The 27,960-nt window shown below is 41.6% G+C and overlaps 1 protein-coding gene across 1 annotated transcript; it reads left to right on the top strand.

Annotated features, from left to right (window-relative positions):
* Positions 1-1,249: 1,249 nt before the first annotated feature.
* Positions 1,250-23,286, top strand: fam49ba (family with sequence similarity 49 member Ba). Its single transcript, XM_058394318.1, has 11 exons — positions 1,250-1,528; positions 14,913-15,002; positions 15,272-15,393; positions 16,782-16,887; positions 18,953-19,089; positions 20,000-20,077; positions 22,092-22,208; positions 22,305-22,384; positions 22,479-22,605; positions 22,701-22,771; positions 22,872-23,286. The coding sequence occupies exons 2-11, from the start codon at positions 14,930-14,932 to the stop codon at positions 22,936-22,938; spliced, it is 978 nt and encodes a 325-aa protein (XP_058250301.1). The 5' UTR covers positions 1,250-1,528; positions 14,913-14,929; the 3' UTR covers positions 22,939-23,286.
* The last annotated feature ends 4,674 nt before the right edge of the window (positions 23,287-27,960 follow it).

Genomic DNA, 27,960 nt, shown 5'->3' with positions numbered 1-27,960 from the left:
TGTACACGTTACTCAGTGCTCAGGTGAAATACTATCGTCTGTGCTTGTCTTTGCTTTTCTGGTGAAAGCTGAGCTTCACTGTCAGTGTATGTGTGATAACTGTCTAATGAAGTGTCCATGAAAGCGTGAAGACCTCTGAGCTGCTGAATGAGGCCCAGTAGAGACTGCACTTTCTGAGGATGCTCAGGAAGAAGAACATCAACCAAAGTTTGCTGGTGTCCTTTTATCAGTGCTCCACAGAGAGCTTACTGTAACATACTGTATATATTTGTGGTACACCAGCTGTACAATGGCTCAGAGGAAAGCACTGCAGAGGGTCATTAACACGGCCTAGAAGATTGTCGGCTGCCCACTCCTCACTCTGGAAGAACTGCACAGAACATAATAAAGGACACCTCGCACCCATTTGAACTTCTGCTATCAGGTAAACGATACCGATCATTAAAAACAAGGACAAATCCATTCAGGAACAGCTTCTATTCCACAGCAATAACCACACTCAATAGAACTAAAACACAAAATGCTGCTAGTAAAAACAAGGGATTGTACGGGTGACTGAATGTACGCTTGTGTGTGTGAACACTATTTATTTTTAGCTATTTTTTAAGTTTGATAATATAATGAGTGATTGGGTAGCATTTTTAATTGCGTTGTACATGTTACAATGACAATAAAGACATTCTAACCCTGCTTTCCTCTCCCACACCCCAAGATTATGTGAAGAGTGTGTGTGTTTTTAAATACTTCAAGGAATCATTAGGTGTATGGATTCTAAAAGGTGTGTCGACTCAGGAATCACATGCTTAGCGATTCAGCTGGGATTCTTTCATTCATCAGGGCAGGTTCAGGTTGTGTCCAAACAAAACAAAGATATGTTTAACACACTGAAACTTGTGTTGTGGACTGTTATCTAATTTCCTCGTTGTCTTTTTGTTTAAAAAACAAAAACATTTTACAGCGTTTTATTTCCCGAGCGCTGTTAAATCTCAGCTTTATTCGCATGTTTACTGGATTGTGTCGCCTATATTTCTCGGTTTTGTCATCTATATCGTCTGAAATGGGCGTTGTTGTAGCAGTAATGCTCAAAAACCTGCATATAGCGTGAAATGTTGTGACGGGTGTACAATTAAAACATTCGAGCGTGCGTTTCACTCGTTCAGAATCGGTTCGCTGGAGTGGCTCGTGCAACGATTCATCATTTAGAAAAGTTTATTCAAATCCTGCGTTCGTTCATTGAGGCGGGTTTATTTGCAGCGATGAGCAGTGAGCGGAGTGTATGCTAATTTCCCGCACTTCCCTTCTTCTAAATCAATGCCTTTTATAGGCAGGACCTTTTAGAATTGCGCCTGCCCTCTGTCACTCAACAACCTGTGCTTCTTACATAAAGTATAGCCTAGAGCAGCGCTGATCATCCAGCAACCCGGAAAATGGAGACGCAGCTCCTGTTCAACATGAGCAGCTGAGTCTCGCGCTGAGATCGCCTTCGTTAACTTTGATACTTTTTGAAGACGTTTGCTCAAAGTTGAAGGTAAGAATCATTAAAGGTTCGGGTAGAAGGTGATGGTTTATTGTATTCGTTTGTAAAGTGGACCTGAGATGATGAGACTGTTTTGTTTTGTGTGTGTGTGTGTGTTCAGGTATTAAGGCAGTGGCGTAGCTTACTATTTTCACACACACACGAGAGTTTGGATAAAGTTTGTGTTTGGACTGGATTTTATTTACTTAAGTCTATTTAACCTCGTGGCAGATTTGTTATCATTGCAAACAAGATGAATTTTAATTCTATTTCAAGAAATGAAGATATCGTTCAGAAGCAAGGTATTTTCTCTGTCTCGCGCGTGCTCGCTTTGCACGGACGTTAAGGTGTTATCGAGTGTGTGTGTTTCTTTTCTCGTCCTTTGTTTATTATTTATTTATCGCATTTTGCCTGATTTTATGCAACATAATCAATCCTTGGTATGATTGTGCAATATAATCCTTAAATCTAATCCAGAGTCTCATATTTCAGTGTTTGAGTAAACTAGAAACGAATGAATGGAATTAAAAAGGCGGTCATTAAGAGGCAAATAAGTTTATTTAACTTTCCATTAAGGCTTGATGAAAGAGAAAGAACAACTGATAATAGAAAATGGTTCTGGACTTCCTCTGTGTGAAGGCACATTGTGCCACTTCCTGATTTTGTTTGATACTAAACAAGTGTGTGTGTGTGTGTGTGTAGCAAGTTCCTTCACACTCAAAAGTTCATGCTGTGCTGATCTGTGTGTTTAATAACCCATGGCTGCATGAAAAACATTGTAGCGCCATAATTATTCCTTTACATTGTATAATTAGCGGTCGTGTGTGTGTGTGTTGCAGGATTTGTTGACCCTTCTTATCATTACGCTATATACTGACCCATCATCTCCATTACATCAGGCTCTAAATAACTGGAAATCATCTGCTCCAAAACTACAATTTGGTCTCACCATTCAGAATAGCTTTCAAAGGATCACACTCTCTGTTTGTTAGAGAAGGCTATATTAAACATATTGCATTATTCAGTCAGGGAAGTTTCTAGAATGGTACTTGGAATGTACTTGGTGGTGGTGTAGGTGGTCCAGGAGCTAGTTTTCTCTGCAGAGGTTCTCACTGTGTCTCTGTGGGGTTCTTCCCTCTTCTCTCTTCTCTGCTGTACACATGCTGGTAGGTGGATCGGATATCCTGCATTGCACTTCTGTCTCATCCAGGCTGTATTCTTGCCTCATGCTGTGTTCACAAGATCTATGTCCACCCTAATCAAGTGGTTTCTGTAGATGAATGAAAGTTAACATGTCTTGTTTAGCCTCTAGTACTGCAGTAATGCAGATTTCTGATTCCTACCTGCTATATTTGCACCTGACCTGCCAAATCAAACAATTAAAAAAAATTATATATATATATATATATATTATATAATCTTTATATATATAAATTTTTTTTAATTGTTTGATTTTCATCACGTCCACACCAGTTCTAGATCAGCACGTTTGTGGTTTGTATTATTTCTGTGTGCCAGCTTTGGTCTTGGTCTTGGTCTGTAAGATGTAGGAACACTGATAAGACCTCATAGCTTCATGCATGTTTGCAGAATACAGATCTGTATGCAGGACTCAGGTGCATGTTAATCTGTCCAAACCTGCATTCAGGCCAATATATACGTATAAATGCATAGATGTGAAATGTGTGAGTGTTTATTCAGCTGCTTTGGTAATCACTCGCCTGCAGTGTAATACATATTGTAATGACGAAAAAAACAACAACTAACAAATAATTATATTGGTACCTAAAATAAAAAGAATAATATTTTGACATTTCCTTTTTTTTTTTCCGTACGTCAGCACAGATTCTTTAAACTATTGCAAAATGAGGCGTATGTTTGTCAGATATGTATTTTAAAGGGTTAATTGTCTATCATAAGTATTGTTGGTGAAGTCAAAATCTTGCTGAGTGATATTGCTTTAGGAATTGACTTGGAAAGCCTTTAAATCATTTTACAGGAGCTGTGTTGTTACCAGAACTCCTGACAGCTCCGGCTCTCACTTCCAGTAGACGGGTTATCAGGAACTGTGCTCTATAGAAATATAAATCTGTTTAGGGCACAGGAACAGGATGAAACAGGATGGCTGATTTAAGGATATGAGAGTGTTACGTGAGGGCAGAATTTAAATGTATCTGGTGTGTGTGTGTGTTCATGGTGATTTAGTTTCTGCTGGAGTTGTTCATTTTAGCATTGTGACAGCTGTTCAGCTGAGCGCTGTGTCAAAGTGCTAAACTGTACTGACAGAGTTTCTGTTCAAATACAGTGAAGTCAGATGAAACAACAACAGGAAATTAATTATTTAAAAAAACGTGCTCTTTGCTGCACTGAAACCTGATGACTTGATAGTTGACGTTCTGTGCAAAGTGCAAAAGTTGTGTGTTAGTTCACAGCAGCGCATGCAGGGCTTCCTCTACGCAGCACGGCTCCACAGTCATGAGTAATTAAAGAAATCATTAAGCAATTGTCTTGTGCCGTCATGGTTTCAGTTTTCTACCGCAGCTTCGTTTTTGAGGGACGGAAAGAGGACGCTGCATCTTATTTTTATCTGTGATGATGCATATTTACTATACATTGCTCTATTGTTAAGATCACGTGTGTATTTTGCATGTTTTTTTTGTTTGTTTTTTTCCATTGCACCGCCTAAGTTTAATCTGAACTCTTAGCAGCTATAAAACTGTGAAGTGAGCTTTCAGTTTGTGTCACTTGTCTGGCCCGAAAGGAGGAAGTTATTATTTTGCAACCCAGTATTTAAACAGTGAAGTTTCCCATGCATCTGTAATTATCATGCACACTTTTTCAGCCTTGCACACATACCGCCTTAAGTGTGATTAAACTGTGTCTCTTGAGACACCTTTTTTCAAACAGACTTCCACTTGCAGTTTGCATTTTTATCATGTGTGATTTATAAGTGAGACAGAATCCAGCCCAAGCCTTTAGCTCATGTGTTGAGGGTTCAGTGGAAGGTCAGCCTTAAGTGCAGGTGCACTATAGAGTCACCCTTTATATATATAATCAGGACACATTAGTCCTTATTCCTCATTCATAACTTCTTGTGTCCAAAGTTTTAAAGATTTGAGCCGATGTTTTATTAAAATGCAGGTCTCTCTAATATGAGGCAGTGTGCACGCTTCAGCTTACATCTACATAGAGATATTATTGCACCAAAAGTGGGAACTGCAACAAGCCCATTGCGCAGGACTCGCGCTGTTGTATACTCGGGAAGAAGAGCAGACCGGGAGGCCAGATTGGGCTAAAACAGTTTGTAGCCAACATGATCTTGTTTTCTAGCAAATATGAATGAAATGTAATCAGCTTCCGTATGTGACACTTCTACAAGGTAAAGTGTGAGAGCAGACAGTGTGTGTCTGATGTACGGAAACATTTCTATTGTTAGATAAAGTTTTGGAGGTGGAGAGGAGGATTACACCCATACATCAGTAATGCGTGTGCACTATTGTGACCTTGTTTCCAATGTAAGGGAAAGGCTAAATCTCCCAGAATGTGTCTTCATTTTCCATTGGCCAATATTTTTTAACCTAGTTTCAGGTCTTTTGTTTTGGTTTTTTGAAAAATGTTATTGTGATGGAAAGTTTCTGAACCTGGCAACCATGGTTAATGTTATTTTTTGAATAGGAGCGTATGTAAAACAAGCCGCTAGACTATATCCTGGAAAGCTGCTTTCAGCCATCTGTTACGGGGTTACTCTGAAAGTTCACTAGACAGCCGCCTGTAGAGTACGTCAGCGGTGATCTCAAGTTCTCTTGAAGCTATGTAGGTGTTAATGTTGTGCTGCATTGATTTAACCTTCGCCTAATCATGCTAATAATTCAGGTAGTAACTGCACTGATGTCCATAGGAGAGGTTATTTTAAAAAAAAAAAAGAATAAATTGTTATAGAAGTGTCCTAATCATAGGTTTATTAGGACAATTATCTTATATTAGCCCTTGGTTGGTTCTCGGTGAAGTCCCTGAAATTCCGTTGTGCGTGTGTGAGAATTACTGATTTTGACAGGCAAAGAAAAGTATGAGCCCAGGCAGCAGTGTGTATGCACTCACACTTTGGAGATCATGTTCTCACAAGTCTGGCAGCCATCATGTTGCTGCTTGTGCTGTTTCCCCCCCCTGCTTCATTTCATTCATTTCATTTCATTTCATTGCTGTTATGCAGCGGCTCAGTGATCTGACCGTTTGGCTCTTGGAGACTTTTACTCTCTGTATGTAAAATCGTCCATAACGGTAGAGTCTTCTGCCTCGACTCCACGTTAGACTGTCAGACTAGTCGAGTGGAATAGAGTGAAGTGTACTTTCTGAACCCCCGAGGGGAAATCTGGTGTCATGACTAGCACAACATGAGCAACAGGGAGGATTTGGACACAAGTGCAGCACAAGAATTAAAGTGCACAAGAAACTCACAAAATAACAAATAAGATGGTGAGTACGCATAATAATAGCAAATAAGCAGAGATTTGGGTTAATTAATGTTTATTTGCCTGGTTTTAATTTTGAAACTGTTCATCAGTCTTGTGCTCAAACAACTGCACCCTAAGTCCCTTAGACATATATACTCGAGTATGTATTCGACACTACAGAATACAGAGCCATCTGCCCTCTTCTGCATACTTCAGCTCACATGCCCATGATTGGCTTCATGTTGCAGTGATTGACCACGGCAGAGAGAGAAGGACCTCCCTTCCCTCCCTCCAAGCATGGGCAGATTTGCCCTCTGTATTGTTGGGCACTGATGACCGTAGCATTAGCATTCGGTGTCTTGCAATTTCCTGGACGATAGGACGAACTCTTTCCTGTTCCCTTTTGGGAGGTCTTTTTTCTAACGTTGTGTGTAAATGTACAAAATTCCTGGTTTTCGTTAACTCTCATGTTCTTCATACCCCTGAGCGTATGTTCAGAAATACCAATCACCCAACATGTAGCGAAGCCCGCCAAGGACCATAAAAGGCAAAAATCTTTGAGCAAATTATGACTAATCGGTGAAAGAGCACCTCCTTAGCACTTTTGTGCATGTGCTAAATCTTTCACTAATGCACCACCGCTATGGCGCTATCATCGACTCTTCCTCCTTTTAGACTGCCATTTCTTTTGTCCTAACTGAATGATTTCCCTTCATTTATTGGTTTGTTCTTGATGGCTTTCCTCCAGGTCATTAATATGAAAACAAGTTCCAGAAAATGTTCATTACGTTTACACTGGACTCTCGTCCCCCCCCCCGAGCAAACAGGATTCTCATGCATTTCTTGTGTAAATGTTCCTGTTATCAATTGATAAAATTTTACAGCTGAATAAATGAAGCCCAGCGTCTCTAGGTGTGTGTGATATCTCTTATAACATAGAAACTACTGCGAACCGTCACCAAGCTGGAGGAACATCCATTGAAACGCTGCATGCGATGCACTGCAAGTTAAGTTTAAAAAAAAACTAAAATCCATTATCTTATATTATATATTATTTTATGTAATGCTTATGAGAGCTGGAAGGTCCTGAACCTCTGAAGAGTGTTTCATCACAGTGTATAAATTATTGTAAATTCCATTACACCTGCATTAATTATTATGTGATAAAGGCACATGTTTTCAAGTGGCTCCTAAACACCTGAATGTTCAGGTGTTTCATGAGGTGTACACCTGACCTATCAAATTCTATTATTCTTATCAGGCAGGATTTCTAACTGCTACTGCGCTTTTCATCAATGGGCACGTACAAGTCACTTGTGTGTTACTAGCTCCCCCTAGTGGTGAAAGAAAAAAAAGAACTAGCAAACACTTTCAGTATCAGATTTATTTCCAGTTACTCTCACACATGCAAGGTGCTGGAGAAATAGTGTACACAACATTACAGTGAGAAATACAAAATATTAACAAGGTAAAAATATATATAGGTGTAAAAGTAGACATACATGGAACCCAGAAGGCACACGTGTACAGTGAGATAAGATGCATGTAATGAATGCACATGAGATTTTATAACATTGTCCTGGGAGATATTAGGCTTTTAGTACAGTTCGCTAACTAACATAAAACCTGGGGTCTAGGTACACTTTCGTACCCTGGACAATAAAACATTACCAGCATTAGCACTAAGCACTAATACACCAGCTGACACAGTGAATGTAACACCAACACAATGAAACTGTGAGAGAATGTGAGACTTTTTAGCTGGTAGATTATTCTCTCTCTCTCTCTCAATCTAATTGTATACATTGCTGTTAAATAATCCTGTGTTACATTGATTTGTCTCACACATGATGTTGAAATGCTGTATGCAGAGTCTGTCAGCCTTCCTCGCTCACGGCTATTTCATATCCAGCGCATATTATTGACCCGAGAGATAATTGTGTAGTTATAATTTTATCATCTTATTCCTGTACATTAGCATCTCATAACTATGGAAATTGATCGATGTGTTTAATAAGATAAAGCTCGGTGGAGTAATTACTCAGCTGATGTAATACGTAATGCATTTATGGCGTTTTGGCAGATGTTCTTATCCAGCGAGATTTACAGAGGTGCTTGAAGTCTCTGTCAACGAATACATCGATACCGGTTCACTAAGTGACTAAGTGAGAGGAGAGAACTGTATTGGGAAGAAATGTATCAAGAGAAGCACAAAAACAAGTCCTAGTTTAAGTATTTGAGGAAGAGTTAGGTCTTTAGACACCACTTGACAGCCAGTAAGTCAGATGTTCAGACATCCAGGGGAACTTCATTCCTACTGTAGATGGCAGAACAGAGGAGAGTCTTGCTCTTTGTTTCTTTGTACCTGAGACATGTTGGGATCAGTCAAGCAGTGCTGGAGGATCAGAGAGAGAGTGGTGCGGTGAGAGGTGTGATTAGTGCTTTGAGGTAAGAGGAGGTTTGTAGGTAAGCATCAGTGTTTGAAATCTGATGCAGGAAGCCAGTAGAAGGATCATAGCAGGGTTGGTGGTGGTGGAAGATATGGGTGATAAAAAGCAAATCTGCCAGGAGTTGTAGTCCAGTCTCAAAATGACAAGGGCCTGAACAAGCTCCTGACCGGCCTCAGTGGATAGAAATGTAATACTTATGATTTCTCATAATGATCGTTTGAGGATGTGTGGCACATTGTATTTGGCGTGTTTCGCACACAAGTTAATGAAGATGAGTGAATGAACAGTGTGCAGTTTAATATTCCTCAGTTTGTAGTCTGTGTAAGAAACTGTGTGTGTGTGACTGCGAACGTGTTTCTCATGCAATACGGGTTCATTACATTTGTACAAATCAAAAACAATAGAAAGCCAGTTGTAGGATATTTGTGAAGCTGTCACTGTTAAGATTAAAGTCAGACAGATTTAAGGAGTAAATGAAGGCAGATGTCTGTGTGTGTGTGTGTGTGTGTGTGTGTGTGTGTGCATGCATCCACTGTCTCTAACTGCGCATATTCAGCTCGAAGCCGTAGCTAAAATGAATACAAAATTAGGTTTTAGGTTTTCAGCACATTTTACTTCAGGAGAGTCTTGGAGGCTTTATTGAAACTGCTTGAGAGAGCACTTCTTATATAGAGACGGTTTAACATTTTCTATTCTTTATAGCTTTGAAAGCTGCATTTTATTCTAGTTAGAGGTGTAAAGCTAGAAAATTACACTCAGTGATTGTGTAAAAGCATCTGTTAAAGACTCCTTGCACGATGTTTCCACATGTTCAAGGCAAATATCAAAGTTAAATAAATAAAAAAAAATATATATATTCAGATTCATAAAGAAGAAATGTTCTAGCGAGAAATCTAATTATGGCCAAACCCTGAATTTTCTTCAGTATTATTTTTGTCTGTATATTTCCTCATATATAGCCTGATTTGATTACGACTATTTATTGTCATCATGCAGATGAATTCTTCTGCAGTAATACAGTACAGTAAAGGACGGAGTTAGATGAGCGTCCTGATAGCTTTGTTCAGTAAAAGCTGTTAGAGACGAGGTGCTGTGCTGCATGTGAATGGACACACACACACACACACACACACACACACATACTGCAGTCTATAAAGACTCTCATGATGAGATGTTAAGCTTAAATCCCACCTGCAGCAACCTGAGCTCATGCTGTGAGCGTCACAGTGCCGCAGGAGTGTGTGTGTATGCAGCCGGGGAACATGTACTAGGATAGAATAAGTTAAAGAAGGCAGCACTGACTCTAATTATAGCAGAAAGGAATAAAGCTCAGCAGTATGTGCTGTTACAGAGAGGAATAACACAGAGTTGTTGTTACTGTTACCAGCCCAAAGATGATTATTTTCCAATATCTGTACACCTCATAGAGTTGTGTTCATCTTACATCTTATCAATTTAGCACTTGATCGTTTTTCAAGTTTTCCTGCAGCTCATCATCAGTAAACCAGCACATTTTCTCTGACTTCAGTCTTCCTGTTGTGGGAAACCTAAAGGAACAGTTACAAAGCTCGGGGAAACTGGAGACTCATTCCAAAAGGTTAAACACAGAAACATCACTACATTATATCTCCATCTGTTAAGTAATCAGTTTTCGTAAATGAATCAATACCATCTGACCAATCAGATTCAAGAGTTCAGCAGCACTGTAGTGTGAGTGAGACGGATGAAGGAGTCCATTCTGGTGATGGATTTCTGCAGATATGTTTGTATTATCAGATATATGTTTGTATTTCCGTTAAACCGCTTAACCAGACACAAGATGTAGAGACTAAACCTTTAACACAACATTAACTGTTTAGACTCGTGAGAGACTTTTGAGAGAGACATTAAGCCAGACTTTTATGGATTTATGCACTGAAGTGTGAGCCCTGACCACAGACCAAAGACACATGAAGCCCTCCTTTCACCTGAACACTGAGTTAAGAGGTTTCTGAGCTGCAGACACGAGCAGTGTGTCGGTGGAAACGGCAGCCGAGTGACCCCTGACACCGTGCCCTCTCACTTCATGTCTAAAATCTAAGCAGCAGAAGTGTTTAATTAGCAGACCTTTAATGGACGTAAGCTTAATGTTTAAAATGTGAATACAGAGCAGGGAACTCCTCAGTACAGAAATCTCAGCATCTCACAGGGTCCTGGATCTTCTCCCATCAGCTCTCTCTGCTAGTTTCGTACATTCGGACACCAGATTTCTCATCACAGTGCAGAGGCAGATGAATCTTCATTTATTGAGTTATATATTTTATTTCATTTCATGTCTCCATGATGCTTTTCCAAGAACCTGTAACATCACACCTCCTCCACCACACTTAACAGTAGGGATTATGTTCTTTTCAGCTGAACCATCTTGTTTTATGCCAAACCCACCGTGAGCGTGTGTTCCCAGAAAGCACTATTTTTATCTCATAGATGAAGCAGTTTTCATGACACTTGGAGTTTGCCTTTCTAACCATCTTGCACAGAGGCATGTACACACTACTGACTGTAGACACCAGCATTGTCAGACATGTGGGTATTTTTATAGTTATAGTGTGATTTTTATGAAGGTGCTTTCTTTTGTTTCATATCTCTGATCTTCCCCATGGGTGCTGGTGGCTCAGTGGTAGGTTTCTCGCCTACCATGCGGAAGGCCCGGGTCCGATTCCCAGCCAGTGCCCAAACCCCAGCCACTTTATGCAGCGCCGGTCCCAAGCCCGGATAAAAATGGGAGGGTTGTGTCAGGAAGGACATCTGGCATAAAACCTGTGGACCAGTTGGCCCGCTGTGGCGACCCCTCACACAAATCTTCCCCATGTAGAGGAGGGAATTTGCTCTCTGTGCCCCAGTATACTATAATATGCTACAAATAATCATAAAATTTTTTTAAACTTAGTTTTTTGTGATTTTTAATGCAGTAAAAGGTTAAATTGATGTCGTAGTTTGTTTGACAAATTTCCTTTATCCAGAGAGTCAATACGTCTGGTGCTGACCGTATTTACGGTCAGTTAAACGATGCAGCTTGAGATGTCTTTCCTCCTCCAGAACTCACCTGCAGAAGATTTTTTGTTTACGGATACCATTTTTCTTCTGTATGGTCTTTTTTTTAAAGGAAAAAATTTATCAACCAAGGACAATAAGTAAATAAATTACAAAAACTAATGAAAAGAGCGTTATTATATTATTAACGTACATCGTTCTGTGCATGTTGGATTGTGAGGCGTTCTTAGTGCACATGATGGTGTTTTATTTTAAAAGAATGTTATTTTATTTAGAGGCATTGTAGTGTATGTTGGAGTGTGTAGTGAATATTTATATAGTTTTATTTAAATAGTTATATTTAAAAAAGAAAATCATACATCAAGTACTACTACGGCAGTATTGGACTTTGTCCAGCAGGTGGCAGTAAAGCCCCGCCACATCCTGCTCTGAAGTAACATGAACATCCCTTAAGGCAGAGGAGGGTCAAGTTTCCATCCTAGGTTTAGATATTTAGTCAGGATGTAAAGGTCAGCAGGTAACACACAACCTTCTCACATCTGATTATTTGTCTTCAAACTTTTGACCTTGTATTCTAGTCAATATGATAGATCAGGTCACAGCGGCGTCGCACGGTAAGGTCGCCGAGACCAAGGCTGTCGTATTTAACATGATTAATAACACAGCCCCGAGGAACGGGATACAGAGTGAGATTAATCAGGATTTACATATGACTTGAAGCACAACCGTTAATCAAATGGCAAATAAACGATGGATCAACAGTGTCGTAGATCATCAGCGCTGACAGATGATGAGGTGGCGCACACTACCTCTCATGCCTTTCTGGTTCATCACTTTCTTTTGGGTGGAGTCTCTCTCTCTCTCTCTGGGTGTGAGTCACTGCTCAGGCTGTGAGGCTCTCCGCCTGGTCACTACAGCTGGCCGGAACTGCATGCCTCTGTTTCCCACTTTAAAGCAGTGCAGTGCTGTGTGTGGATATACACAGTGCCTCATCAGTGTGTCACACCACCACTGAGGTCTACTGGGGCAAGGGGGTGAGTTATGGGAAGTGATGCTGAGGGAAAAGAGACGCCCAGGGCATCGGAGCTTGTGCGTCAGGAGGGACGAGCGATGACACCGAGACAGATCACAGAACAACATGATGAGCATATTATAGCCATTTAAATAAAGTGAGCTGTTCTGAGATGATGCATTCTTCATAATTATGTGTGTAAATTCAGCAGGATGGAATTCTTGTATATTTAACTCCAGATTTTGCTGAATCCGTCTGTTTAAATGGCTTCCTGGCTTTCTTTCTTTCTTTTTTTTTTAGGCCACCTGCTTCAGGCACACAGATGAGCATGTGGCACAGCAGGAGGTTAACTCCATCGCTCTGAACCAAATCTGGGTCAGAAGGGATGCAGTTCATCTCTCTCTCTCTCTCTCTGTCTCTCTGTGTAACTCACTGCAGCACCCCAGCACTGCAGAGCCCCACCCCGCTGTGCCTCAGCCCATGTGACTTTGCTCCCCTCCCTCTAGCTTTCACTGCGCAGTGTGTGTGTGTGAGAGAGAGAGGAAGGCGGGTCTGTGTGCTCCACTGGCTGAGCTGTAGTAGTTGTAGTAGTAGTAATAGTAGAGGGCACGTGGACACACACGCTGTTCCCCACACACACACCCTGCACTGACAGATTTACACGCACGCTCCCATGCGCATTGCGCTAATGGGATTTGGGGATTTTAATCAAGACACTCTGGGTCTGATCTCATCCTGTGAGCGTTGAGCAGGAAATGCTTTGGTCATTTTTCCCTGAGACATAAATGCACATCATGAGCATCGCATCATATACAAATTTAGCTAAATGTACTAACAGGTAATAACAGAATCCCAAAATTTAAAAAAAAAAAAAAAATGTGAATCTTAAAAATAATAAAATAAAGCTCTCTGGTTAATATTCCACCCTTTTTTCCCCCCAGTTTTTCTCCTCCTGAAGCTCTCATCTGTTCCACGTCTTCCTCGAGTGATTATATGGATGTTCTTTTAAGTCTGCTGAGTATCATCTTCCATTCTCTCGCCTCGCCCCACCCCAGAGAGCTGCTCCTATTGGCTGCTGCAGTATTTTTAGTGTAGAGATCCGTTTTTTGGCTCCATGGAAACAGCAGAATGTCACGAGCCAATCGGAGGACAGAGGGGATAAGTGATAGTCAAATGAACACGCCGGATTCGCTCATCCTCCTTCCACCCCACATCCCCCCCTTCTCTGAGGCACATCAAGGTGGATTTGGGGCTTCAGGACAGTGCTGCTGCGCTAGTGCTTGCTTGCTTGCTTACTTCCTCTGCAGGGCTTGTAGATGTAGTACTGAAGTAACACACACACACACACACACACACTGCAGAGTAGGTCAGTGGCTGACCTATTTACCTCCTTTAACGCCGCTTGCTCCATTTGTTCTGTAAAGCAGTCCTAGTTTTTGCAGTCAAGTTGCTTTTAAAGAGTTAATCCTGCAAAAGGAATTTGGTGGAGCCTGGAACAGACTGTTGCAGTGTTTTAATTTGAGGTCAGTCTCTTTCCACAGACGGTCCCTCCCTTTTCGTGGGTGGTTTGAAATCATGCATAGCGTGCGCAGCTCTGAACACCTCCCTGCTTTCAGCAGAGTCGACTCCTGTGTAGTGACACGACCGATTCACAGGAGAGAAAACCTGGATTTTCAGGGAAGGGATTCCTGGAAATGAACCAGTTCAGTTGTGTAGCGCTTTTTAAGAATGGACATTGTCACAAAGAGTTGGATTTAGATTTCAGTCCTGAATGAGAAAGCCAGAGGGTTTCTTGGGATTAAGGTCCAGAAACACTGCAGCGGACGAAGCCAGTGATATTTAAGGGTTAAGGGGAGAAAAAAATTAACATGTTGTATAATGAGGTATTAGATTTATTTGCCATAAAATACAGCTTACATTATGGAAGCTGGAATAAAAATATTTTTATCCATCTTGAATCATACGAGGCTAAATCATACTGGTTTACAGGCAAGATTTATTTTTGCTGCACTGAAGCTGTATTTTATAGAGACACTGGTGTATTTTACTGTACTAAATTTGAATACTGTGCATTGATGCACATGTGGAAGGTTTATAAGACTGTCATATAAACTTTTATATCTGTTTTATCCCAGTGTGACTCTGGCAGAGAGAGAGTGTGTGTGTGTGGGGCATTGGGTTGGTCTTCCTCTGTAATCGACACTGCCTTGAACAGCTGTTCTGTCACACTCGTGTGTTTCCAGATGTTAAAGAAGTACAGGTGGGACAAACAGGGATCGGTGTGATTCTAGCCGGGGGGGGGAAGAAAAATAACGATTCAGAGAGCTTAGACAAGTGCTCGACATCGCTGATTTATTGGACACATGCAGATGCACAGCATGACACAGTAACATGATGTTTATATTCTCAGCGTGACGCGTCACTAATCCCCATCCTCTTCCTGTCGGCAGGTTTCTGATTGGACGGCATGGGGAATCTGATCAAGGTCCTGACGAGGGACATCGACAATAATGCGGGGAACTTTTTCCTGGACTTTGAAAGTAAGTTCATTTAGTGCGTGTGTGTGTTTATTATAATAAATGTTTCCATCTCACACAGGATTGGGATAATTCAACTTTATTAAATTAAAATGAAGGCCAGTGTGTTCCAGTGCAAACAGAGCATTCCTCTATATGTCTGTTTCATATCACAACATCTGCTGTAACGTTTTTGTATACATGACGAAAACAGTTGTTGCCAGTCAAACTTTTTTGAACCTGACTGTGTGTGTGTGTGAGAGAGGGTGTAACCAATGCCGCTGTTTTCACAGATGCTCAGCCCACTGAGGCAGAGAGAGAGTTATGGGAACAGGTGAACAAGGTTCTGCAGGAGGCCATGAGTGTTTTAGAGGATCTGCAGTCCTACAGTGGAGCTGGAGAAGCCATTAGACAGGTGAGTGTATGATGTGTGTGTGTATATAGACAGGACGTAAAGGACGGCGTCAGGCTGCTGGAGCTGGTTAATCTCCAACTGTTTTCTGCATTTCCACCACAAAAGAGCTGCTTCACAGCCGGTGAACTGGTTCGGTTCCAGTCCCAAAATGCTGTAGGTCTAGGAAGAAGAGAAATATTTCATTGTCGTGACAACTCGTCTTTTTATTCTTTCTAAATTTATGTATTTCTGTAAAGCGCTCTAGGATATAGTGTGTAGGATGGAGTAGTTGTTTTTTTTTTCCAGTTAGTGAACAATCACATGGTTACCTCACCATTGACTTTGCAAACTATACATTAAACTGCCATGTTTTAGTACCATTCATATGATTCTGTGGAACCCGATTCAGTTCGTGTCGGTGATTCTTGTTCCCGTTTATGTCCGGCTGTGACAATAATTTGCAGTCCCCACCCTCTGGACTGGCCCTAAATCATACGTGGCCCTGGAGACGCAGACTGAATACTATTTGCAGTAGATTACACAGTCGAACACGTTACACTGAAACATGGCATTGCTGACCAAAAATAAACCAAACAGCTCTTTTCGGCTATGCAGCGGACAAGGTAAATACCTTATGGAAAAGTGATTCTTGTTAATATCTCTAAGAGACAACAATAAGGGAGTCTTTTTCGTTATACACATATATGCTGATGAAAATGTGAGTGAAAGTTTGTTTTTTAAAATGGTTTATTACGACTGCGATAAGCAGCTTGCAATGTTTGTTTAAAAACCATAGCTGAAAATAAATGCGCTGAGGAAGAATGAACCTCAGTTCTAATGCTAATAGATGCAAAAACAGCTAAAAGTGTATCTTGAGTCTATTATGCGTGTGCGCTGTGAATTCTCTGATGATTAGATGATTAAAACGTATTCTCAGTCAGAGGTAGAACTTGTAAAAAGCCTTCTCAGTCGTTATTAGTTCTGTGCTGCTCATAAACTCGCACTAGATTATTTAATGGTTTGGCTCTTAAACTAGTGGAAACAATGGGCTGTTCTTTACGATGCTGGTTGCCTGAACCAACACGAGCCCAGCACCATGCTGGCGAGGAAAGATGGAAGCAGATACATAAATCAACCTGCGGGCCTGGAATACCGTGTCGCTGACGTACTTATGTTTTAGCTGCTTCATCACACCTGAATCAACTCGTCAGCTATTCACCGAGGCTTTGATGAGGTGACGCACACATTACGATATAGGAGGAGGAGGAGGAGTGCACTTTAACACCACAGTGCTGAGGGAAGAAAGCTTAAGAGGAGCTGTGCTTGGGAAATGCCGTCAGGTCGAGTTCATGTGAAAGTTCCTGGCTTCAGCCGGCACAAGTTGATGGAGTGTGTTTTTGTGTTTCCAGGCCATCCAGCAGCCGACTAATGAAAGCGTGCAAGAGAAAGCCTGGGCTGCTGTGGTGCCGCTGGTGGGCAAACTAAAGAAGTTTTACGAGTTCTCTCTAAAGCTGGGTATGAGACTTCACTGTGGCTTTATGTTACACACTCACACACACAAGACTCCCAGAAAAAGGGAGTGTATTATGTGTCTAAACTAGGCTTGTGCAATAGAACAATTTAATCATCCCTACAATCTCCAGTGATGTTTACTCTGTTTATTGTAATACATTCTCAAACCTGCCAAGCTGTAGGCATTTTGAGTTCAGCAGTGTAACACACAAGTACACTGGTCAGAGTTCACACAACAAAACGCACCAGATACAAGAGATTAGCATTCGCCGTATCCATTTGGAACTATTTGAGCAATTAACCCAAGAGCCCCGCCCCATTCCCACACCTCACACTTCAGCTACTGACTAAACCTTCTGTCGAGAGAGAACCGAGAGCCAAGGTTTTTTTGAGCTCATTAATGTGAAATATCAGCATGTTTTCAATGCAGCAAGCATTTTACAAGTACAACAGTTAACTGTATTTACTTAGGATGATGCCAAATAGTATTAGCCAAAATAATTGTTGCTCTCCTGCTCCAATTACGGCTCAGATGTGTAAAAAACTCGGCAGCAGTAAAGCAAATGAAATGAAAACATTGCCTTTATAAACTGCAGCACATTTTCCATATAGTTTTTTTTTCTGCACGTTGCAGAATCTCACTCTCCTGTACCTTATTAAGCATCATGAGCAGGAATATAGTGATATCATGCTAAGCCTAGACTGAACTTCAGCTGTAGCGTTTTCGAACACGCACTGTGTCATTTGTTGCTCTGCCCAGTCGGTGCCGCTCGTGTCCGATGACGTGACGGTCAGTGTTTAGTGACTCATCTGTTTTTGACTCAGGACCCAGATAAAGGAGTTGTATAACCTTTCCTCTAGCTATAGCTCTCACCATCACTCTTAGGTCTTTTTCCATAGGCACCACATCCTCAGGTTTCCTTCTCTTTATGTATTTTATTTGTATTGACATGTACATGGATTCACTTTTGCAAATGGATGTTACTGATGCTGCAGTGAATAGAGCCGGCGCTGTAATGTAATCTAATGTCCTATTGGCAGGGCTGTTCCTCAGTGGAGTGTTGTGGCGAGGTTAATGCTATTAGGATTACGACGTTCATACTCGGTGCATGGCTGCAGGTCTTGCTCACTGGCGGCAGTTAGCCTCGAGCCAGGCAACAACGCAGTGTAATTGGATTAAGATAATCTTCTGGGTGAGGCAAACCTCCGAGGCCTCATCTAGCGGGATATTGCTCTGTTCACTCTTTTAAATGTGAAATTTAATTGTGTTTAACGTTGAGTCTAATTTCTGATATTTATTAGAACTGCGTAAAAGTCACAGGGGGTACCATAAGCTTCTGTCTATCCATCCATCTAATCTATCTACACATGCAGTGCCGCACAGTATTATTTCTAATGAGTAATAAAAGTAAGAGTGATCATTAAATAAAACAATGATTTTTTTTTTTTAAACACACGTAATAGGATGAAAGGCACTGCAGGTCTAGGGTTTGGTAACTCATCTGTCGTTATGAGCAATTCATATGAAATTGTAGGCCATGTCCCAATTAACTATGACACATCCCCTAATCTCACATAATCACCAACCAACTGCAGCTGTCTCTAAAGATACAGATCCAGTGGCCTACGCTAGCTAAACGTCTCTCTCTGCTCACAACCAAGATTTATGCGTCTGTGCCAGATATTTGACTAGCCATTTAAAAATGCATGTGGATATAAATAAGTCTACGCAGCTCACTGCACTAGGGCTCTTGCTGGGTGAAGAGTGCATGCTGTCTGCACGTCTATGTGAACCTAAATTAAAATAGAAATTATGAACACGTTTTGCCCTAGGCAGGTCTCTGGAAAACACCCTTCAATTGGATTTTTGCCACAAAGTTTCATCCTGTTCCTTTCACATTTGCTAAACCCATCGAGTTTGTCTTTCACTAATTCTCTTTACGATATTGATCTAGCACATTCATCCATCTCTATCTCTAACTGTCCACCATCCATCAAACTATTTATCCATCCATCAGGTCAATCGTAATGTAATAATACCTCTTTGTCTGTTTTCTCGGTCGTGTAGAAGGATCCCTGCACGGCCTGCTGGGATTCCTTACGAGTGCACGCTGCAGCCCCACACAGCACTTGGAGCAGGAGCAGGCTCTGGCACGCCAGTTTGCCGAGATCCTCCACTTCACTCTGCGCTTTGATGAGCTCAAGGTATGTGTGAGCAGATTGATAGAAAGGTCTCACTCCTCCTTCCATCTTAATCTGTCATCTAACGGAAGCAGAGTGTCCCTTTATCAGTATTCCCAATCCCGCTTCATCAGGAGGAGACAAGGCTGAGAAAGACGCACAAAGCAGATAGACAATAGTTAATGAAGGAACACGGAAGAGGGACACTTGGCGGTTAGAGGACATGCTTATTCACAAAACGTTGTGCAGATGTCTCTCTGACTGAGCGAGACCGAGAAGTCTTTCAAGCTAACTCCGACAATGAGAAAATTGACCTGGTTTTTATCACCAATAATAGTAACAGTTCATGCACAGGGACTCGTAGGGGGGATGCTCCACATAATACCAGTCTACCAGAAAACAGATGGGAGGTGGTGATATTTAAGAAACAAAAACAGTTGCTGCCATGATGCTGTTTATTTAACATGTATGAAGTCCCTTGTGCCAGCGTGTTAACGGGGTAAAGCTGGAACAAAGTTTTCTTTCATGAGAAAAGATTTTGTTTTGGTTTCTCTGTAAAACGACAAGCTTGCATTTGTATTTGAAGTGAAACAAAAATATAAGACTGGTGAAGAGACGACTGTTTATAGCTGATACAGAAGTGATAATAGAAAGTAATTTGACATTCTGCTACATTCAATGTAGCTATAAACAGATTTGAGAATAATAAACATGATTAAAAAGTCATTGTTGGAAGCTGTGGTATAAGAGGAATACAACTCTTTGGGTCATGCTAGGAAACTTCAGTCACATCACCCTGTTCTTGATTACTCTGCTATATCTGTACGCCTCATGTTTTACTACTCACACCAGAAATCCACAACTGATAGAGCTTACCATTACAGCACGCATAGTGAAAGTGTGAATGACGAATCCTGTATCTTCTCTTCTCCAGATGACTAATCCCGCCATTCAGAACGACTTCAGCTACTACCGCCGGACCCTGAGCCGCATGCGAATCAACAACTTGGCAGTAAGTGCACGTGTGTTTTATGTGCGCTCTTGTGGAAACACGTCTCATTATCAGCGAGCTTATGTTTTAGTAATGCGCCAATTCACTAGGGTCCGGGGTTAACGAGCAGCGCTGTGATCTGCGCCGCTCAGATCATTAAGTAAGCGAGGTCCTGAGTCAGGAAAACTCATTTCAGTCATACATCTATTCCCTTTTATCCAGCTACTTTTAGCTGATGCAGGGTTGCTCGTGTGTAGTGAGGGGGTGGATTCTGCACGCGAGTGTATGCTAATGGACCCGGCCTCATAACCATCCGAAAACTGAAGAGGAGACGAAGGTTACATGACCTTGCCTCCCCAATTAAAAGCTTTCACAGTCAGGAATAATCATCACCGCCCCCTCACTTAATGAATCGTGAGCTGCAGCGTTGTACAGACTGCTCCAGGCTCACAGGAGTCTGCATGCTGAATGTGTAGTAAAGCATATTCAATTTGTAGTAGAGGAAAATGAATGAACAGCTTCTGGTCAGGGGAATACGCCATGGGATACAGAGCTGACTCGTCTTTCTTGGGTCCATTTACATGATTAGATACGTGAAGCGCTTTTTAAGAGATTTTCGCTACAATTAGAATATCCTTCCATATACCCTCACAAACACCATATCCTCTCTTTCCATTTACTTGCAAGAGATCATCCTTGACTGAATTCTAGAAGACATTTTGTGCTAATTTGCTGTCTGTGTCCGAGTATATGATGAAGATCCTCTAACGATGAACCTGCGATTACTTACTACATCACGATACGGGGCTCGTGCTCAGAAACGGCCTTTGGTATAATAGGAGCCGAGAGAAAACACATTTTAAAAGGTGACGCTGATGATCCTCTATTTCCTTCCTTGCTGCATCACTTTTTGCCCTGACATGACTGAAATATGATGAGATAGCACAGGACACATTCTCTCTGCTGCCACACACGATTCACTCTGCCTTTACATCTTTCATTGTTTACATTACTGTTTTTGTAGCAGTCATAGAAGACTGTACTGTCATCTTATTGGCTGTGTTTAGACTGATGTAACCTGAGATTTTATGCATTCTGATGCAAATGACATGAGACACACTACACACTATCTTCTAGTGTATGAATTTTACACATGGAGTGTTGGCTCCAGTGGAACACTAACCGGAAGTGTAAGTTGTTTCCCAGTCTATGAAGTCGAACACAGTGAATCTTTTAAACGTTGAAAAGTAAATCATGCATTTAAAAGACATTTTGTAAGACGCCTTGTCCCCTAGAGTGTCATTGGCCATCTTAAAAAATTTTTTGTCTCATCCAGTGTGAGCACCTGGTAGCCCCGCCCCCTTCCACTACATGTACTGTTTGTGTCAGTTGAATAAGTGCATCATCCAGGGACCTGAAGGGCACTCCTTGCTGAAATTGTGAGTGTGAACAGACTACTCGCACTATTTACACTACAGAATGCTCCAGTAAGCTTAAGAGTAATACGATCTGGGACACACCTTAAGCTCTCACCTCATGAACAAAGCATTCTTTCAAGAAGATTTGGTAACGCACAAAACAACTGATGCATATACAGCTGTCCATTGTGTTAAACAACAAGCATGGAAATCACAAAACCCTCATCATATATCGCTTTGTTTTTGTACTTTGACACTGTATGGCAAAGAGTATGTGGACATTACACCCACATGTGGGCCTTCGCCAAAGAAAGTGACCCATAATCATTGCCCAAATTTGTTCCTCTTTACACAAGCTGAGCTCTGTTAAGACACGATTAGACAGAATCATATTAATGCCCACGGTTTGGAAAGGGCTGTTTAACAAGCACCTCTGTTTGTGATGATCAGGTGTCCACACCATATAAGGGCCAGAAGTTATCACGCTATATACCTCTTGCTGAGAGATTATGACTCAGGTTTTATAGCCTCGACTACAGAACTCTGTTGGGGTAATTTGATGTTTTTCCTTCTAGACTGCCACAGATCAACTTAACTTCACAATGTTTTGTCCCTAGACAGAGGAAGAGAACGAAGTAAACAACGAACTGGCCAATCGTATGTCTCTGTTCTACGCCAATGCTACACCAATGCTGAAAACATTAAGTGATGCCACAACGAAGTTTGTATCTGAGGTCAGTCTTCATACATTATGTCCAATGACACTTTCTAAAAGGATCATCGGTTCCACATTTCTAAACTTATATAATTATTTTCCCTTATTTTGACAGAATTCAGATTTACCCATAGAAAATACGACAGACAGCTTAAGTACGATGGCGAGCGTGTGTAAAGTCATGTTAGACACACCGTAAGTTCATTTACATCAGTCAGCTTCTATTTGCCGTTTTAGCTTTTTTACTCATTTCTTGTGTGTGTGTGTGTGTGTGTGTGTGTACACTCAGGGAGTACCGTAGCCGTTTTGCGAGCGAAGACACAGTGTTATTCTGCCTGCGTGTGATGGTGGGAGTCATCATCCTCTACGACTACGTTCATCCTGCCGGAGCTTTTGTGAAGTCATCGAAAATCGATGTGTGTGCAGAAATGACCTTCTCTTTACACAGGGTGTACAAGTCACGTATGTTCATCATCTAATTACTGCCTGTGAATCTCGCTGTGTTTTACAGATGAAAGGATGCATTAAAGTCCTGCGGGATCAGCCCTCTAACAGAGTAGAAGGTCTCCTTAACGCACTCAGGTCCGTGACCTCACACACACTTCAGCATCGTATTTCTGGGAAAAACGTGTACATGGGATATATTTTCATATTTGTGTGTTTTGGTTGTGTTTGACTGAAGGTACACGACAAAACATTTGAATGATGAGACTACCTCCAAGCAAATCAAAAACATGTTACAAGTCTGACAGCGTCCACAAGACGGTACTTCTCGAGAAGGTATTGAGGATCTGGACCCTCTTCTGATGAGCCTGCTTTAGTGGGAGTTTGTAACTGCAGAGAGAATGGCCATGTGTCAGGTGGCAGCTAATGGGATACGTTGCTGTAGGATGTTCCTAATGCAACTCTGAAGAGGAGCTCTGTTGTGGGGTTTTTATTTTTTTAATCTTTTTATTGCCCTGTGTATTTTTTTTAATGGTTGACAGAGTGCCAAGGCAGAAACATTAATGTTTTTGTATTTTCGCTGTTAAATGCTGATTTTTTTTTTTGACATTTGATATCTCTTTTTAACAAAATAAAGAAGCTGTTTTAAATCAGTTTTGCTGGCTTTTCTTTCACTTCACAGTCATTATAAAGGGAGTGTATTGATGTTTAATAAATCTCAAATCCTAGTTCTGAAACTACAGAAAGAGAAGTTTCTATAGTTTTAACACACATTGATTCAAGCATCTGGACGCCATCGCTGCTGGATATAAAGTCTGAACATCTTTTAAGGCGATTTTAGAAAAGGTTTCTAGTTCCGTATTGGACTGTACGTGTTTTAGGCCAAAAAAGCTTGGTTCCAAACCCACATCCGTGTTACTAACATAGCATCTGGACTTCTCATCACATATCCTCTTTTTGATTTCCTATCCCTGAGTCAACAAATGAGCAATGGTACCATCATCTCCCTTCACTCTGACTGCCGTCGTTTTATCTCTGCCAAATCGGCCGAGACTCCAAAACTATGTGAGGGAAAACAAAGCTGGAAAAAATTCCCTGCCCTGCATTCTCAGTCTCAGCTGGCTGGAATAGGAACCAACTTTCCCTCAGCCAGATGGAATGCAGTATGCGTAACCGGCTGCTGATTGGTCAGTGGGGGTCAGCTGACTGTAGTAGAAAAAAATCACACTGAAGGCAGGGGATGGACTGTGAGGATCGCATCAGAGGGTGAGGGTTTACCGTCATAGTGAGTAATACACTGATAAATCTGATCTCTATGGGAGAACTGGAGCTCATACTGAGTGTGTATTTAATTTCATCTGCAGAGCAGCACCTCAGTATCACACTGTGCCGCCTGACACTTCCTCCGAGCTGAACACACACGGCTTTCTTAATGGCTTTCCTGACTGATCAAGATACTTTCACCAAGGGTTCCTGGTGCAGGGCCAAATGCCTGTCTGTTTACACACCCTGGCTGTACACTCAGACAGTAAGAAGCACAGGCCATGACTTCCTGCCAGTGTGTGTGTGTCTAGCCCACTATGTATGTGTGTGACCTGTAATTCCAGAGCGCCATCTCCCAGGGTGGCCACTACAAAGCAGACCAAACACCATATGGCAGTAAGATTACTTACGCTCCTCTTCAGCGCTGGTGTCAGCACAAACAAACAAACAAAAACAAAGTCACCTCAGAAGTGCTTGGAGAACAAGTGAGAGTGCCATCATGGGAGGGTGAAAAGAGGCCTCAGAGGAAAAGGGAGCTCAAACAGGCGTGTGATTAAATCCTTTCCTGTGTATTAGGCTGCAGACAGAGGCACAGACTCTTCTAGGACGTAAGGGCATGGTTTCAGCAGGTCATTGCCAACCTCCCAACTTGTCACGGCCCATATGAGAGCCTTGTTTTATGAGTGAAGGTAGAAGCTATTGCTCACAGGGGAAAGTGTGGCGCCAGTATGTCACTTATAAATCAAAAAATCCTCAACCCGAAAAATGGTCCTTGTTCGCACTGTTCATTCATTGCGGAAGAAAAATGGTTGTTGTTTTTTTCCCCTCAGCCGTCGTCCTTCACCATCATCCTCGTACTATTTTTAAAAGCCCACAGTGATCCATTATGCAGTCAGAGTAATATTTAAGCTACACTCTTTCTGCTACTCAGTAATCGCTGATACACGTCTGGGTCGTTCATTAATTTCAGCCTCAAAATGAATCTGGAATGATGAAAAACAAGCCGAGGAGAAATACAAGAGATTTTGTTTTGGGGTAATATTGTTAGACTATTGTTTTAGAGACAAAAGCTGAACATCTCATTTACATATAAATGAAATGAAACACGAATGAGCGGAGCGTACAGTACATGGACCAAACATCAGCAGTTACAATACACTCTATTTCCATATGGAGAAAGATGAAACCTAATCAGTTTGATTTGATCTATAAAGAGGTTTTAACAAGAGGAAGTGTCTTCAGTTCAGTATGGGCAGATTTTTTGTTTGGGATTCAGGACAGTGTAGAAGATTACAGGTGCAGTTCTTGGCCCAATAACTCTACAGAATCTGGGTACTACTAGCCACTGAAACTATTTCTATTATTGGGAAGTGATTACTTCCTCACTGCCTGTCCATTATGACTCTCTGTTAGTTAGGACAGTCATTTCCTGTATGTGCAGGTCAACTTCAGATCATCAGTCTGACCTCTGAAATTCAAGAAGCAGTTCCACCAAGATTATGAGTAAAAGCACTTAAAACAACAAGACATAAAAGCCAAGAGTAACTGTAGCCCCTGATGACTAACGTCACTGTAATGTAGTGCACTGGATGACTCAGGCGGATTAGAAGCCAGCTCCTGCTACGGTTGGCGGGAGATAGGGATGGACTCTCATGCAGCCGGATGACGGCTTTGGTTCCAACGGTGTTGGAAGCAGTCCAAAACCCACACCGAAACACGGCCTGGTCTTTTGTTTGTCTTTGCAGACGCCAAACAGCCGAGACGTGTCAAGTGCAAACGGGAGCTGCAGATGGCAGCAGTGCAACAGACAGGGTCATGTCATGAACGTGTAGTAGAGGAAACTGCATGGCGCTAATCTCAAATCCAGACAATGAGGAAGTTGATGGTAACACAGGTAACAATGAACATCCTTGTGAGCACTACTTTTTACTGGACATGGTGCAAAAAATAGTACAGGTGACATGAGTGGAAAAAAAGAAAAGAAAAAAAGGCGTCAGCCTGTAGCGAAATCATATGAAGAGGGAAAACGTGGTATTTCTTAATTAATGTAAGGACATCCTGTGGGTTTGCAGTTGGCAGAAACACCACTTCCTGATGGAGACCTGCTGCATTCTGTGTATTCTATTCAAACACATTTTCAGGAAAGGACAACATTTTGATGCTGCTTTTCCTAACAAAGTTATGTTGAAGGAAATACACAGTGAATAAAGCAAGCTTGGTTGTTGTGGTCTTCTCGCTGCAGTCCGGTGGCAGTGGACCAGCTGTCTCTGTGAAAACGCATTACTGTAATTAGGTAGCGTACGGCTAATCCGCTACAGTCAAAACACTCGGCAGTCTCAGTCTGTGCTCGGCAATTAGACAGTCATGGAGACAGAAGTGCAGGGTGTAGACATAACTGCATCAACACTTCCCTGTGCTCTGTCGCTCTGGGGACCAGAAATTTCCAAACACTTTGTTATTACCAGAGACAGCTGGTGGTGATATGAGACAGGACGTTAAATCTAATATCACTCAATAGCCTGACAGTGATGAGAATTCTATCATGAGCTCTCCTGATTCCATAAGGAGAAGGAAGGGCGTAAAGATATTACACTTCTACACGTCTGAAACAGACAGACAGCTAAGTTTTATGACTAAAACTCCTCATTTCGTCTCAGGGAGTCTTTCCTTGCCACTGTTGCGCTGTGTATATACACAGTTATAGAAGGAAAATTATTTCTAATCACCCTCTCTAGTGTCACCCAGATGAGCATGGCTTTTCTTCTAAAGATTTCCTCCTTACATAATATCATGGAGTTCTTCCTGGTCACAGTCACGTCTGGCTTGCTCATTAAAATGAAATATTTCTGTAAAGCCGCTTTGTGATGATGACCGTTGATAAAAGCTCTATACAAATAAAACCTTGTGTTTATGTCTTATTTAATCTTTGACAGGGCGTGGCCTGGCATTTATACCACCGGCTGTAGGTCATTACTCACTGCGAATGATAAGGGCTAAAATATTCTGTTGTTGTTAAATCAAACTGAGCGTTCATTGCACATACTGAGTTACAGGTTAAAGAGTCCCCCCCCCCCAAATCCCCGGCTTTACACACTGTACGTTTATGACCTAAATGTGCTGGCTGGTTGTGATTCCGAGACGAGGCTCCAGCGTGATCGCTGGAGAGCTGCTCGTCTCTCTCAAGACCTGTATTTCTGAATCAGTGCATAATGCTCACTTTTCAGAAGCACATCTCTGTGCTCCCAGATGTATTCTTTTCAGCTTACAGATGCAGAAAGGTAATCCACGCTTTGAATGTCTATTCTACACGGACAGGGGCGGCAACACTGCAGCAATAATACTGATACTCTGAGAGAAAACCCACTAAAATATTAATGGGCGGGTTTTATGAGTGGCTATAAACGGGAATCTGAATGTGCGGCACTTTCACAAGTGTTTCTCGAATCTATCGAGAACTGCTCCAACCAGCTAAATCTTTTTCGCACATCTGTTTCATCTCTACTGTTAATAAACGCATGGCTACTTTTAAATAAATACCCGGATCCTCGGATTTAATTTACGTCCCTTTTCATGTGGTGAAAACTACGGAGTGCGGCATAAGGAAAATGATTATTTATTCATTCATCTTCAGTAGCCACCAATGATCCTGATAACCCTGGGCATGAGGAGGAAACACATTCCAGCACCATTCACACTTGGGGGGGGGCACACAATCCACCTATTTAGAGAACCAGGAAGAGACCAATGTAGAACCATGAGAACGTAACCTCAGCTCAGGATCCTGTACTCGAATCTAGTGAGAGATGTTGCAATAAGAATTCCTGTGCTTGTGACTTCTGGCATTGTTCATGTGTGGGTGGATTTCAGAGGAAGCTGCACACCTTGTTAACGTTTAAGTCTTCCTAGCCCCGCCCACTTAATAAACTACAGCGTTTTACACATGCTCATATATCTATAACTGGAACAGTTAAATTACACAAGCACTGCGAACACAAATGATTCATAATTCTATTATATATACATATATATATATATATATATATATATACATATACACACACACA

Source organism: Hemibagrus wyckioides, linkage group LG07, assembly GCF_019097595.1.
Source record: "Hemibagrus wyckioides isolate EC202008001 linkage group LG07, SWU_Hwy_1.0, whole genome shotgun sequence".
In the NCBI taxonomy this organism is placed as follows: domain Eukaryota; kingdom Metazoa; phylum Chordata; class Actinopteri; order Siluriformes; family Bagridae; genus Hemibagrus; species Hemibagrus wyckioides.
This window is presented reverse-complemented; position numbering and strand designations above follow the sequence as displayed.

Excerpts from the sequence above, each read along its gene's own strand:
- fam49ba (XM_058394318.1), top strand. The coding sequence starts at position 14,930 with ATGGGGAATCTGATCAAGGTCCTGACGAGGGACATCGACAATAATGCG. Across the intron at positions 15,394-16,781 it reads CTGGAGAAGCCATTAGACAG|GCCATCCAGCAGCCGACTAA; the intron begins GTGAGTGTATGA and ends TTGTGTTTCCAG. Across the intron at positions 16,888-18,952 it reads CGAGTTCTCTCTAAAGCTGG|AAGGATCCCTGCACGGCCTG; the intron begins GTATGAGACTTC and ends TCGGTCGTGTAG.